This window comes from Neltuma alba, unplaced genomic scaffold (assembly GCF_004799145.2).
Source record: "Neltuma alba isolate B1F8T4 unplaced genomic scaffold, ASM479914v2 tig00012615_pilon, whole genome shotgun sequence".
Classification (NCBI taxonomy): domain Eukaryota; kingdom Viridiplantae; phylum Streptophyta; class Magnoliopsida; order Fabales; family Fabaceae; genus Neltuma; species Neltuma alba.
Window position 1 is genome coordinate 259,861 of NW_021637057.1, and position 16,586 is coordinate 276,446.

Consider the following 16,586-nt stretch of genomic DNA (forward strand, 5'->3'; position numbering starts at 1 on the left):
GAAGCTTTGATCTTGCAAAAACATGGTAGAGATAGAAGCCACACATGAATTATTTCTTAATTTGGGGAAAGGTGAAGCTTTAGAAGATCAAATATGGTAGGCGAGAAGGTTGAGATTTTAGAAACTTTCAATCCCAAAGCACGCACGAATCTTACCGGATTTGGGGAAAAAGTGAAGCTTTGATCTTGCAAAAACATGGTGGAGATAGACGCCACACATGAATTATTTCTGGACTGGGGGAAAGGTGAAGCTTTGGAAGATCAAACATGGCATGTGAGAAGGCGGAGGCAGAGGCCCGAAGGAGCACGCGGAATGAACTTACAGGTGGAGATGATGGCGGGTGTCACATCCCACAAAATTTAATCATGGTAAAGACGATGAAAAATTAGATTAAGGGCCAATAGAAAAAGAGGATTGGCAGAGAAAGCCAGGCATGATATGAGATTTAGAAAGGGTCCGGACTAATATTTTTAAATTTATCAATCTAGGAAAGTAAAATGAGAAAATAGGAGAAAAATTCTAGAAAATTCTCTAAAAATGAAAAATTGGTGAACTAGAGGTTATGAAATCTTAATGAGGGCTTGAAAGGTGAAAATAGTTTATTACGAAATTTCCCGAAAATAGAGGTTTTTGGAAAAAAAATAGTGAAAATTGGGTAAAAATAATTATTTTAAATATATAGAGGTCTCAATAATTCTTGAAAAAATATGAAAAAATTATTTAAGTGTTTGATTTAATTTTTAAAATTAATTTCAGGCCCTAGAAGTACAAGAATCAATTTTAGAATATTTATCTTTAAAATTTTATCAGTAAATCCCAATTTCAAAGAAAATTCAAAATAAATAGCTAGAGGTTGAGATAAATTTCAAAATTTTTCAAGGGGCTTTCCTATACGAGTAGGAGTTTCTGATGGTGGAAAATAAATTTTTAGAGGGTCAAAACTATCTTTCAAAATAATAGTCAAAATAGTGAATTTTAGTCAAAAATTGATATTTATGTGTAAGCCTCACTTTTGCTTCCTTTTAAATCATATTTGTGCTTCATATTGGGTTAAGAAGGCTTAAAAAATTTGTGCAAATATTAACCCAGTGTTTAAGGAGTCTTAAGCCCAGTTCAGGTCAAAATATCAAAAATTATGAAATAAAACACTCGGTAAAATCATAAAATTTGAAGCACATGATGACAGCACATGACCTTTTAAGTGGCCAAATTTGGTGCCACAAAGGAAGGAAGGAGAGTCAGATTTTTGGTTTATAAATATTTTGGCTTATAAATACCCTTTTATTTTACACTTAATTCGGCCAAATTGAGAAAATTAAGGAAAAAATTCAATCAAAATTAAAGCTCACCTCCAAACAGCTCCTAGTACCCTCCAAATCCAAGAAAAATTATCAAGTTTCAAGTTAGGATATATCAAGATATGTCTAAACTTGATTTTGGTTGGATTTAAGGATTATTTTGATTAATATTTCATGAAAATTCCATGGTATGATGCTGTCAAGTTTCGATTAGATCAAGAATGATTTATTAAAGAAAATTGGGTTTAATCGAGCTTAATGTCAAGCTATTGTGTTTATGCTTGAATTGTTGCTAATTTGAAATGTGTTTCTGCTTAGAATGATAGACACATTGCAGGAGATCAAAGAGGAACATTGATTCCCTAAAGAATTCGAATTGAATTATCAACCAAGAGGTAGTATTGAACTCATAATTTGATTGCTTTCTTGCTTGTTTAAATGTGTATGTGTTATGTGATTTATGTTGCCATGATGTGATTGAGCAATTTATGTAATTATACATGGAATTATATGTGGAATGTCACTTGGCAATATGTATAAGGAATGGCTTAATGGCTTGATTGATTGCTCTCTTTCCAGGGCAAATGGTATGCATATGAATGTTGCATAATGATGTCAACTTTATGTACGCATATCACATTTTTACATAACATGAATTGCATGATGATTATGGTTATTTGCTACTGAGATTTCTATGAAATCTCACTCTTTTATATTCATAACTCACCATCTAGGGGTTGAACCAAACAAAGACAAAGTGAAGGAAGTCATTTTGGGAGAAGTTTGATTAATAGGCCTCTTTGAACAATATTTGCGATTAATGTGGATTTATGAAAATTATGTTGAATATTTGTATTAATAACTAAAGATAATATGTATGTGGATGTTTGATCAAAAGTCATGTTTTTACATTGCAACTATGAGTAGATTAATGATTTGAATTGAAAAGAAAGGGAAAAATCAAGAATGGTAACTTAAGGGGTAAAAGTTGACTTTTTAGGGGTGAAGTTTGACCAACGAGATTTTAAGCAATACGATGAGTCTAGATTTGAAGTTGACATGCTTATAGATCTCATTTTTAAATTTTAAAAAAGTGATAATTTATCAAATTTGGAGTTTTATACAAGAAGTTATGCCCTTTCAAAATTTGGTACAAATGCTGAAAAATTGAAAATTTACCAAATAAATAGTATCACTTTGAACAAAATCTGAGATTAATTGATAATTTCTAGATGCCAATGACTATTTTTTCTTTAAAAAGAATGTCAAGATCTTTTCATAGAATTTAGAACCATCCTGTTTCGATTTTTCTAAAATTAGCTATGATTTTTTAAAATTTAGACCAAATTAGGGTTATAATGAATAGTAACCCGAATTTTAAGAAGTTCAAAGTTTAAATTTTTTCAACTTTAACCTATAAGATGTAATATCCTAAATTAATTTTAGGATTTAAGTAAAAAATATTTTATTATTGTAATAAAATAATAATATTTTAATATATTAATACATACATATATATAGGGGGCAACTTTCCACCGAATTCGATGGAAAGTTGAGTCCCTTGACTAACAAAGAAGACTCTAGGGGAGAGAAGGAAGACTTATGGGAGGAAGAGTTAATGCAAGGAGAAAAAATAGTGAAGGGTGGTTGGAATTGGAGAATATAAGAGAGTAAGAGTAGGAGGCAGAAGGTTCTATTATTTATTGGTTCACCGAGTATTAACCGTCCACATGTGCTTCGCTTGTATGTCTCATGGGATCGAGCAAGAGCATCCAAAACGTATCGAAGCCAAGAAAATATGTATCCACACGGTTCTTGAACTTCTGCCCTTTTTTCAATGGATCGATTTCTGCAATATTTCTTCGATTTTTGCCCTTTCTTTTCATATCATAATTTGCTTATTCTAATCTTTGGAGATTGATGGCGCAGGAATAGGTATTCCGTCCGCTCTTTCTCTGATTTCACTTTATGCTCTCTTCCCTATTGTTTCTCTTCCTTATTTGAAGGCCTCTCATCTTTGATCTCTTTGGTTCAACCTTCAGCGGTTCAAGTGCCTAACTTGGACTGATCTTTTAGGAACTTGAGAGATGACGCCGGTGTTGCTGATTATGAGGCTCTGCTGCTCTTGGCACAACACAGTTTTTTGTCCACTCTGATAACCCTTTTTATTCCATTATTGTTCTACTTCTTTCACTTTTCTTGTCTATTCAGTGCTTCGTTTTCTCTGGCCAGGTGTTAAAGATGCTTCTTAGTGTTCAATCTAGACAACTTGATTGTAAAACAGTGGAACTTTGTTTAATTCTTTTTGGTGAGTTATCTGGGTACATAATGAGATAATTTTTACTATTTGTTATGGAAGACTTTTCTTTGCAGTTCTTCGAGAGTTGATCTATCCCACTCATGATAGTGATCTTTTTGTTTCCACACTATGCTCCCTGTCTGTTGATTTCGCCATCGAATGTGCCCTCTCTCAGTATTTTACTTCGCATATTTGGGTTCCGTTTGGATTAACAATTAAAAAAATAGCATATTATCAATTGTACTTTTCAAACAGTTAAATTGGGTAACAATTAAATTAGTAAGGTTAGTTTGTAAAATTACTTAAATGAGTATGAGTTTTATTAAACAGTGATAAATGATTAAAAAAATAAATTTACATAATACAATAAACTTAAATTATTTTAATATAAAGAAACGGAATTTCATGGCTGAAATATACTTTAAAACGTTAGGGATATCATAAAAAATTATTACAAATGTAAAGCAAAACATAATTTTAATAGATAAAATAATTTTAAATTAAAATTCATAGTATTGTGACAAAATTAAATGAAATAATATTACATAATTAATTAACTGATACGTTATGTACAATTTGGTTTCTGATTGCGTCATGAACGCGGTTCATGTAAATAACTAAAACCTAATTAGGAAGCACAAATGATATATAAAAAAAGCATAAGAAGAATATAAATATAATGCCAAAAATAGTTTTTAATTTTAAAAATCTGTTTTTGCATAAGTCATAAATAAGTTTTAAGTGTTTTTGTACTTAATGAATGAAATATATTGAAAAAAATTTGAAATATTATAAGAAACTATTTATGTAAACATAAAATGAAAAATAACTTTAACAAGTTAGACATTATTTATTGGAAAATTATTCTTGATACAAAACATTAATTAAAAGAGTTTGATTAATCTAAGAATTCTCATTCTCATTTTCTTATGTTAGTTTGGCTATTTTTTTCCCCAAATCCAGACGTTGTCCATCACCCCTTTACTCCCTTTCTCTTTTACAAACCAATCAGCACAATTTTAAAAGTCAAAAATAATTTTCATTAGCTTGTGCTAATTATGAAAAATAAGTTACTTTTGACTCAAAAGTAAAATGGGCCTAAAACGAAACCAAACAGAACAAAAATTGTTCAATCTGGTTTTTGGTCCATAAGAAGCTTATAGGTCATTTTCAAGTGAATCCAAACACTGTTGGTTGATGTGTCATTCTATTTCCACTGCTTTATGTTTCTTTGTTTTTTTTTTTTTTTTGGGTTCTTAGTGTAGGAATGATCATGGGGCAGCGCTTAGAAGAAATGAATTGCGAGCTGATTGTTAAGAGTCACTAAAATCATATTGGAAGAGAGAAAGGCCAAATTTCACTTCCAATCGGGGAGCTTATCCCATCCCACTTGAAGAGCACTTCTATATGGAGGAGTCATTGCAATTTGTCGGTGCATTCAAAATTTAAATTCTTACAATAATAGATAAAATAGGTATTTCTTTGAAGAGCATTATTTGACATTGGTGTGGATGGAAGGATTTTTTTTTTTTCAGTTAAAAAGGTGATCAAATATTTGATTTTTTTTCCAATTTATTTCCTAACTAAGTTATTAATTTGATTTATTGTCTAGTAAGCCAAAGTTTGGAGCCTAAGAAGTGAAGTCATTATTAATTATTTTGTTGAGATTAGTGTTGTAATTATCGTGTTTCATAAAGTAAATAAATAAATGCACATAATGGCCGATCTATTGCGATTTTTTCGGAGATTCAAGCTATAAATGTTTATAATAACAATAATAATAGATAAAATCAGCCATTACTTCAAGGGCATTCTTTGATATTTATGTGCTTAACCTAAAATTAATTATTGAGATTATCATTTTATTAATTGGTTGGTTTACATGAAATAAAATTATCTTTTAGGGGAGAATTTCCTTTTTTTTATGAATTAATGCACAGAAAAATGAAAAAAAATATTGCGCTTATTTTTGTTTATTATTTATATTTTTTATTTTTTATTGCTTCATTGATTAAATTTAAACTTGCTCCATAAATGGAGTAGTTATGACGATTCATTAGATGATTCAAAATTTAATTGCTTATTATCCTGCTTATATTTGAAATTTTCAATTAGAGTTTTATTTTTTCCAAAGGATCTCACTTGCCTTCCTCTTGGATTCGTTACTGTTTAAGTTTTTTTCCCTCTTTGATCTATGTGGTTTTTTTTAATAAAGACAAAGATTTTATTTCTCATCTTTTAAAATTCTTTATTTAATGTATTCGAATGTCATGATGATATGTGCCTATCTATGGATCTTCTATTACATACATTGTATTTGGTTAATATAAAATTACATCAGATGAAGTGTGTTGAACTGAAATTGAAAGGGTATTATTAATATGTAATTAATTGTGCACAGATAAGTCTTCAAAGGAATTGGATAGAAAGGGTAGATTTTTCCAATCACAATTTCAAGCCTAAGTTGGAAATACTTTGTGTTGCTTCATCCACTTTTCATCCAAAGTGGCATTTTCTAAAGTTATTCTACATAGAGATACCTTCAAGTTGCTTTGTCATATTTCTTCTGTAGTTGTTAGAGCTATTCATGCCCTTTTTTTTGCGTTTTCTTTTTTTTTTATGTGCCTTTTTTCATTTTCTGTACTGTTAGAACTCTATTATTATTTAACATGCCATTTTGCCTTTTCCAAGTTTTAGTAAGGCACTATTTTGATTTGATTTGATGATTTAACAATTAAAAAAAGTAATGTATAGAAAAAAATGTTAATGATTTTAGTTATTGATCTATGAATATACTTGGATGATGAGTTGGAAGGGTTTCTTTCTATTTGTTTCTGTGAGTTGTAATGTGTGATGATTTGTGTCTCTCAAATTCTTTTTGAAAAAATAATTATCTGAATGTATTCTGTTAGACTAAACCAATTCAAATTATAGATTAATTTTAATTTTTGATGTTAAATAAAAATCCATTTACAAATTCTTTGTTTTGATTTTTTTTGGTTGTAAACCTATTTAAAAGGATCATTGGGCATTCTTCGCTTATAGTTAGTCGTTTAAAGTTATTTGTTTCAAACATTATTTTGTTATTTACAAGGGCAGCTCAACATTTTATGTCGGAGGTATTATAAATACGTAATATTATACATTAACTTCAAAACGTTTTTATTTTATTCTCAGTCTTTACTTATCTGAAAAAAGTTTTCCGGAACAACTTATGAATTGAATGATACTCTTTTGAATCTATCTATAAGTTATTTTTAACATATTTCACATAAACCAAAAAAAAATTTCAAATTTTATTAACTCTTATTTAAAATTCAATAAATTTTTAATTTTATTCTTATTTAATATCAATTATACCTCATGTAAATATAATCAATATAATAATAAGTAAAGGGTAAAATTATACATCTATATAAAATATTTCTCTCACTGCTTTATAAATATAACTAAAAAATATCTTTTTTTATGCTTTATAAATAAAACCAGGAAAGTATCACACAATATTGCGATTACTAAAAGGCTTTTACAAATTCCAATTAGGATTATACCATATTTCCGTTATTTACACGTGTGTTGTAGATGTGGCTTCTGCTTTGAGCTCTGATGAGTTGACTCTGCTTCCATTCTTAAAGTACTGACTTGTGTGCCGCCTTTAATCTTGTTTGGATCTCCGTCTTGAGATCCAAACGTGCCTTAGAAATTGTAATAAGTCAGTTAGGAGCGTTCTGAACTAAACTCATTGTTTGGATAGGTAGCTTTTCAACCTGACTTCTGAAAAAAAGCATCTTATTTCTAAACGCTCCCAGATGCAACTTTTCCAACGTTTCAAATGCATTTCTCTAATATGTTTTGAAGAATATATTCAAGAATATATTCAAGAACATATTCAAGAATATATTCAAGAATATAATTGAAAATGCGATTCCTCCTTCACTGTCGCACCTTGATCGGTCAGTTCCCCACCTTCGGCGACGGCCAGCTCAACTCCGGTGACTACCAAGTGGGACCCTTTTGACCTAACCCTCTCATTTTCTTTTTTCTATTGGAAAGAATGGTTTTGCCTTTCGACTTGCGTATTACATTTTACTGCCTATTTCTTTCTCTACCATCTTTTTAATCATCAAATTTTTTTTAATCTTTTATAAGCCACCTCAGCTCGTCCACTTGGTTCCATATGAGCATATTTAACAGAGTTAGGGACATGTCAGCATATTTAATAGTGTTAAAGGTGACACCAAGTCCTTTTAAAAATATAAGGACTAACGTTTTAAACGGAGCAAACTTAAAGGACCAAAACTGGAGGTTACAAACTTCAGGGACCAAAATCAAAATGAATGAAAAGTGTAAGGACTAATCATTGTATTAACCCTTTAATTAATTATCTACAATGTGTTTTTAAATTTGTCTTGGTAACAAATATTTTTATCTTATAATCTCACAAATAAACTATTTTTATTTTATCATAATAATTTTAAATATTTTTTAACAATTATCATATTAAAAATATCAAACACTACTATTTAATAAAGTATATGTCCTTTTTAGTCATTTTACAATTGAACTAACTTTTTTACTTATCCAAACAACTTTTAACTTTTTCAACTGACTTTTTAAAAGCACCTATCCAAACATACCATAACTGACTTTTACTCTAACTTCAGTTACCAAAAGTCAATTGGACTAGAAGTCAGTTTTGCCCAACCAATCCAAACATACCCTAAACTTCTTGGGATCTGCTTCTAGTTTGCCCCTCCATCTCCCAGAAAACAGTGTTGAATGATTGTTTGTAGTCTCAATGAGAGAGGCCCCGACACTCAAACTTCCTCTCCTTCACATTTAGTCAGCTTCCTCCTTGACAGTGTTCAAATACCTATACAACCCCTGCAATTGCTTTTACTTGTTCTAAGTTGCAGCAAGGTGAGCACGTTTTGCTTCTCTTAAGCCTTTCCTGTTTTTGCGTAGAAAATTCCTTTTTTTTTTTTTTTTTTGTGGGTTCCCAAAGAGAGATTTCCCTTTTCATATGAAGCTCCAATTTCTCCTCTTATGCTTGTTTGCCCCTTTATATGTTGCTTCTGCCCTGAGTTCAGATGGGTTGACTCTATTGTCTCTTCTCAACCACTGGACTTCTGCGCCTCCTTCCTTAAAGTCAAACTGGAATTCCTCTGATTCCACCCATTGCTCATGGAATACAATGCAACCGTTACAGCAACGTGGTCTTCTAAACCTCTCTGCATACCAGATTTTTGGTCAACTGGGACCAGAAATTGGACGGTTGACTCAGTTGCAGAACCTTTTGTTGGCAAGAAATGGTTTCTCAGGAACAATACCTGTTGAGCTAGCCCATTGTAGTCTGCTAGAGCATATAGATCTTTCTGAGAACCATTTCTCTGGAAACATACCTCCAGAAATTGGTAATTGCAAATCTTTGAAGTCGTTACGTTTATATTCCAATCAACTAGGAGGAGCCATTCCAAATGAATTGGGAAGACTAAGTAAATTGGAGGACCTTGAATTGTATTTCAACCACTTGACAGGCGAAATTCCACTTACCATTTGGAAGATTCCGAACCTTGAGCATGTTCTTCTTCATAATAATAGCCTTTCAGGGAAATTACCTTCAGAGATGACAGAGCTGAAGCATCTGAAAAATATCTCATTGTTTGACAACCAGTTCTCTGGACCAATTCCTCAAAGCTTGGGAATCAATAGCAGTTTAATGAAGCTGGACTTGATGAATAATAAGTTTACGGGTGGTATCCCTCCAAATCTTTGTTTTGGTAAGCAACTACGCACTCTGAGTTTAGGTCTTAATCAACTTCAAGGGGGCATACCTCAAGATTTGGGAAGATGCGCGACTCTTAGGAGGTTGGTTCTCAATGAAAATAATCTTTCTGGATCTATTCCTGAGTTTGAAGGTGATCAGAATCTCATATACATGGACATCAGCAGGAACAATATTAGTGGAGAAATTCCATCAAGTTTAGGAAACTGTACAAATCTCACTGCTTTAATTTTGTCCACAAACAACATTACTGGGCCTATACCCTCAGAGCTAGGAAACCTTTGGCCCCTTCAAGTTTTGAATCTTGCTCACAACAACCTAGAAGGTCCATTGCCACAGCAGTTATCGTACTGTACCAAAATGGATACTTTTGATGTGGGATTCAATTTTATTAATGGTTCATTCCCATCAAGTATGAGGAGTTGGAAAGCACTGACCGTATTAATTTTAAGAGAGAACCGCTTTAGTGGGGTTATCCCATCTTTCTTCTCAGAATATGTCCAGCTTCTCCAGCTGCAACTTGGTGGAAATATGTTTGGAGGAAAAATTCCAGCGTCTATGGGATCATTGCAGAATCTGTTGTATGGATTGAATTTGAGTGCGAACAAATTAACAGGTGAGATTCCTTTAGAAATTGGGAAGTTGAAAAAGCTGCAAATTTTGGATATATCCTTGAACAATTTGACAGGAAGCATACATGTTCTTGGTGATCTCTCTTCATTGACTGAAGTCAATATATCACACAACTCTTTTGTCGGTGCTTTGCCAGAGTGGAACATACAACATCTGAATTTGCTGCCATCATCATTCATTGGCAACCCTGGTCTCTGTGTCCGTTGTTCAACCTCAAATGCCTCCACTTGCAAAAAACCTAGCTTCTTGAAACCGTGTGTTTCTGAATCAACTGATCACAAAGGCAGTAAACGTTCAATCTTATTCATAGTGCTAGGATTTGTAGTGTTTGTCATTTGCCTGTCAGTATCACTACTAATTTATGACCACCATTATGGCCAACAATCTAAGGAGGTGGTCCTTGGTCAAGGATTTGAGGAGTACTTGCCTTTTGGGCGGAGACGTATTTACTACAATGATATTGCTCGAGGTCTCATCTTGGGGGAAGGTAATGCTGACTGTGAAGCGCAAGAGGCTTTTGATTCAGATGTCAAAGGAGAATTCAGAATTGTTGACCTAATAAATGCTACGGAGAATCTACATGATCAATATGTGATTGGCGTAGGAGGGCATGGAATTGTTTATAAAGCCGAACTTGATTTCGGAATTTTTGCTGTTAAGAAGGTTGAATTTGCACGGAGCAATCGGAGGAAATTGAATTTGATTAAGGAAGTTGAAATGACTAAGAAGATTAGGCATCAAAATGTGGCAAGATGCCTAGGCTTCTTGATGGGCGAGGAGTATGGTCTAACCATCAGCAGATACAGGGAAAATGGAAGCCTTCACGATGTTTTGCATGAAAGCAATCCAAAACCATACTTAGCTTGGAATGTCCGCTATATGATAGCTATTGGAATTGCAAAAGGACTAGCACATCTTCATCACAGCTGCGATCCTCCCATATTGCATCGAGACATCAAACCAAAGAATATACTCCTGGACTCTGATATGCAGCCTTATATTACAGATTTTGGTATTTCCCTTGCTTTGAATCAGTCATCTACTGTGGTGCGCATGCGGTCAACTTATCATATAGGTACACCTGGTTTTATGGCACCAGGTAATTTCTCTTGTTCTGGACTTACTCATTTCCTATTTGTGACATGTTAATAAAACTAGAATACCTTTCGGCATATGGGAAGATCATATCTATGCAGATGATGAACTAGTCGTGAAGGTAAGTGTGCAAGATAAAAGAGGTGTCGCCCTTTTGCTCCCCATTGTGCAATTACTAATTCGTTTTTCCCATAAAGAAATGAATATAAAAGCCAAAATGTAATTTCTTTTTCGATTTATATTGTGAATGCTTTTCTTGACAGAGATTGCTTATGACGTAGTGCCAAGGTGTGAGCTTGATATATACAGTTATGGGGTAGTTTTGCTTGAGCTGATAACCAGAAAGAAAGTATTAGATTCCTCATTTGTGGAGCAGCAAACCACTTTAGCAGGGTGGTTTAAATCTACATGGACAAGAACAAGAACCCTTGAAGAAATTGTTGATTCAAGCCTTACAAGGGAGCTTTCAGATGTACATGTGAAGGCACAAGTTATCAAGACGCTTTTGGTGGCTTTAATATGTGTTCAGAAAGATCCGAGAAAGAGACTGAAAATGATTGATGTTGTTGATTTCTTTGAAACACCCACTGATCCAGGTTGGAGTTGCATCATTGCTGCCCCTCTCCGTTCTTTCTTCGGCATCTCGTTATATTCTCTCCTCTCCTTCTGCTTTATGCTTGCTGCTACTAGTTTGTATCAATTATTGACAAATTTTTGTTTAATGGGCATGTAATTTCAAAGCACAACTTGGCAGAAATAAGGAAATCACATAAGTCATGTAATCGTGCTTCCTTTCTGTTCTGAGACTAATGTGTTGCCTAACTGATGCAGCAAATTTTGTTCAACACGACGGAGCTTCGGTTCATTTGGGAATTTCCCTTGCGACCGCTGCGGCCTCTCTATTTTCTGAGGTAATTCATTTGGTTTAGCCTGCAAGACTACTGTCAAAATAGCTTTGAAAACTCCACTTCCCCCTTATTCTATTATTTGTGTTTACTATGCAAGTGTTCATGAACAAACTGCGAGGTATAGAGAATCCCAATAGTCTAGTAATCTTGAACTTGAGGGAAGCCAATCTGTTATGAACTTCAGGTAAACCCCCCCCCCCCAAAAAAAAAAATCTCTTGGGAAAAGTAAACGGCTTAGGCATCTCATTTTGAAAAATTAGCTTTACTTTTTTCCTCTGGTTACAGAAATTAGCTTTACTCTTTGATAGCAAATGGAGGTCTGTGTGAAGAGCAGGGCCATCAATAGCCAAAAATCTAGACAAGGCCTTGCAAGATAAAACTGAATAGGGTGAACTTGAGAATTGAGATCATTGTGATGTCTGTGCTGGTTGTTATTCTTTATATGTATGTATGCTTGCACGTATATAAACATATAAAGTAATCAGTGCCAAGTTTTAGGCAAGTTAGATTTGATGCTAGTGTTAGAAAGGGACAGCTTGATGCATGAAACTCCGACTACGTGTTGAACCTACTTGTCTATTGTATGCTGATTTACCCTACATTTCTGCAAGAGGCTGTTTCTATGACTCGAACCCAAATGACCACTTTATTACTGTGCCAAGGCACTCCCAGTTTGATAGTGTGTAATATAGACCTTTATTTAGTGGTTTCTCTTTATCTACTTGTTCATATTTTTTATTTAAGCATCTCTTAAATTGAGTGCTATTATTCTTCCTTTTTATTTTGAAAGTTTTTCTGTGTAATGTTTTCCAATCTGTTAGGAGAAAGGCGGGATCCTTCCCAATTCAAACAATCGGCATATCGTCCGCAGAGGAACTCCTGGAGTTCTTTCTAAAGTTGAGTTACGTACTGGTGAAGCCGTTTATGTAAAGAAGCTGTTGTCTGCGGGGTATCCCTCAAGTATAACGAGAGAAGAAAAAATGAATAGAACGGTTAAGCACCGAAATATAATTAAACTGCATAGGCTTTGGACAGAAAAAGATGAAACTTTTCTCATGTTCGAGTACTTGTCAAATGGAAGCCTACATGATGTCTTGCATGGAAAGAACCCCCCACCATCCCTGAAGTGGGATGTCCGTTATAGGATAGCTATTGGCATTGCTCAAGGGTTGGCATATCTCCATCATGATTATGATCCTCCCATGGTGCACTTTGCCATCGAGACAAAAAATATACTTCTGGATTCTGATATGGAGCCTCGCATTGCTGGTTTCAGTGCTGCCCAATTTTTGTTTGAATTTGACACAACACCATCCTCATCTATTCTAGACACATCAGGTACTTCTTGTGAACCTTCTCTTTCTTTTCCATTTCCAAATACTCATATAAAATAACATCTTCCCATCGGCCAGGGACAGAAAATCTTTATGCAACAACAATCACTAGGGAGTTTGATGTGTACAGTTATGGGGTAGTTTTGCTTCAGCTGATAACCCGAAAGAAGGCAATAGACTCATTGTATATGGGGGGAACTGAGATAGGGGTTTGGGTCAGAAATCTGTGGGAGGAGACAGGGGACATTCAAAAAATTGTTGATTCAAGACTTGCAGAGGAGGTTTTGAATTCAAATTCCAATGTACTTGAGCAAGTCACCCAAGTGCTTTCCTTGGCTTTGAGGTGCACCGAGACAGATCCATGCATGAGACCCACTATGAGAGATGTTATCAAGCAATTACTAGGTTTTTGAATTCAAATTCAAGAGTACTCAGACAAGTCAACAAAGTGTTTTGCATGCCTCGGAGACGCACCAAGACAGATACATGATTGAGACTATCTATAATAGATTTATCAATAAACTTATAGATTCTGCCAAAAAAGGAAAAACAAGAAATAGATAACCATACCAAGCAAAAGATGTGAAAAGCTTCCAAGTTCCAACTACTCAATGCACAAGTCATTCACACACACTGAAATTAGTCAGATAACATTACTTGTATATATATTGGTTGGGACTTGATATGTCTACTTTCATGACATGGAATGTTTTGATATGTCCAAAGAACAAATTTGGGAAAAGAAAGGTACTACCAAGTACCCACCAACATGGCCATTAACATGAAGAGGATATTAAGGACGGGAGGAGTGTATTGGTTAGTTTTGAGACCCAAAGATTTTGATTTGAGCTCTATTCTTTAAATATATGATTACGTCTCTGTACTAAGTTACACGTGTAGTCACTTTCGCTTAATAGCATCCTTGGGAATTTCTCTCCCGCAATCCTGTTTCGTGTGATTTGGAGGCAACTTTGTATCTACGTTTTTTTCTCCCTTGTTTATAACTTTATATTATCTGCCAAAGGACGGTTAACCCCAAAAATTTAGGCTAGCAGGATAAAACTGATGAATGATTTTATGTATATGCCGAGCATATGCCATCACATATGTAGTACTAGTAGTATATATGTATTATATACGCAGAGTAGAATATTTAAAATACAGGTATAAATTAAGATTTTAGAACACATTAAAATATATATAGTAAAATATTACATCTGATCTTAAAGATAAGATTTAGTTTGTCTAGATCTTATATTTAGTTAGGCCCATGGTAGTATTTAGAATATTTTGGCCTGTTATATGGGGAGACCATTCTGGCGGAAAAAAGGATGAGACCATTTTGTATACTTTGATCATAAGAATTTTTTTTTTAAAAAAAAAAAGTAATTGCACTGTGGAGTTAATTTATTTTTAATTGATTAATAATTATAACGTAACATTTAGAAATAGAATGAATTATAAAGAGTTCATATGTATATTTGTAAATAGACAAATGTTTAATGGGAGAGCTTGTGTAATATTAGAGTCAAATAGCGTGAAAATAATCCAAGTCGACTAAAATATTACTTTGTTGAAACAAGATGGGAAAATAACACAAAAATGACACTTCAACTTGAAAATGTCAAAATGGTAGCTTAAATTTGCAAAATCTCAATTTAGGCACTAGTAACCGATTTGGGATTTGTAAATTTATTGAAATGATCATATTTCCCTTTATTTTATTTATTATTTTTAAAAAATCAAAAGCTCCCACCAGCAGGCTGGATGTCAAAGGTTTGGTGCTGGTGGCGGCCGTCAAAGCTCAAGTGGCCGCCGTCAGAGGACGGTGGACAATTAGTCATCAGAGCTCCGGCAGTCAGCAATAATTTTTTTGAAAAATTTTTACAAATTCAATAAAACGATTAACAACTTTTGTAATGCTATTAGCAAGTTCAACATAACAGTTAACAACAGGTTTTTCAGAAAATTCAAAAAGTAGTGTTTTTATAACTTCAGTAATGCCGTTAACAAGTTCCATAACTCTATTAACAATTTCAATATAGCATTTAACAACAGGTTTTCTTAAAAATTCAAAAAAAGAGGCATTTTTACAACTTTAGCAACTATTTTTTTAAAAAAAATTTACGACTTCAATAAGACAATTAATAAGTTTTGTAACGCTATTAACAAGTTCAATATAGTAGTTAAAAATAGGTTTTTCAAAAAATTCAAAAAGTAGCATTTTTACAATTTCAGTAATGTTGTTAATAAGTTTCGTAACTCTATTAACAAGTTCGATATAACATTTAACAACAAGTTTTCTGAAAAATTTAAAAAGTGACATTTTTAAGTCATATAATGATATTAACAACTCTCATGACCACAATAGCTGTCTAATAAGTGGAAACATTTTGCTGTACAACTTCCATAGGGAGCTAATATTAAAAACATCAACCTTTATGAGAGTTGTTAATATTGTTACATGACTTGTTAACCGTGTTATTGAAGTTATAAAAATATCACTTTTTAAATTTTTCAGAAAACCTGTTGTTAAATACTATACCAAACTTGTTAACGGCATTACTAAAGTTGTAAAAATGATACTTTTTTAAATTTCTTAGAAAACCTGTTGTTAACTACTATATTGAACTTATTAATAGTGTTATAAACTTGTTAACCGTTTTACTGAGATTGTAAAAATTTTAAAAAAAAGTAGTTGCTAGTCATAAAAATGCCATTTTTTTTAATTTTTGAGAAAACTTGTTATTAAATGTTATACAGAAGTTGTTAATAGAATTACAAAACTTGTTAACGGCATTACTAAAGTTGTACAAATGCTACATTTTGGATTTTCTGAAAAAACCTGTTGTTAATTGCTATACTGAACTTGTTAATACCGTTATAAAAGTTGTCAACCGTTTTACTGAAATTATAAAAAAAATTTAAAAAAATTATTGCCGGCCGTAGGAGCTCCGGTGATAGTGGCCACCTGAGCTTCGACGGCTGCCGTGGACACCGGAGCTCTAATGGCCGACCAGTGGCAGCTTTCGGTTTTTTTTAAATAATAAATAAAATAAAGGATAATCTGGTCATTTCAACAAATTTACAAATCCTAAATTAGTCACTTATACTTAAATTGGGATTTTGTAAATTCAAGTGACTATTTTGACATTTCCAAGTTAAAGTGTCCCTTTTGTGTCATTTTTCTAAACAAGATGTTTGGTAAAAGCTGTCACTATGGAATATAAATTC

The 16,586-nt window shown here is 33.1% G+C and overlaps 1 protein-coding gene across 1 annotated transcript; it reads left to right on the forward strand.

Moving 5' to 3' along the window:
• The first annotated feature begins 8,616 nt into the window (after positions 1-8,616).
• On the forward strand, positions 8,617-13,765 carry LOC114729226 (receptor-like protein kinase). Its single transcript, XM_028916212.1, has 5 exons — positions 8,617-11,114; positions 11,374-11,706; positions 11,942-12,021; positions 12,840-13,356; positions 13,431-13,765. Exons 1-5 carry the CDS (start codon positions 8,621-8,623, stop codon positions 13,763-13,765), a joined length of 3,759 nt encoding a protein of 1,252 aa, XP_028772045.1. The 5' UTR covers positions 8,617-8,620.
• Positions 13,766-16,586: the final 2,821 nt, after the last annotated feature.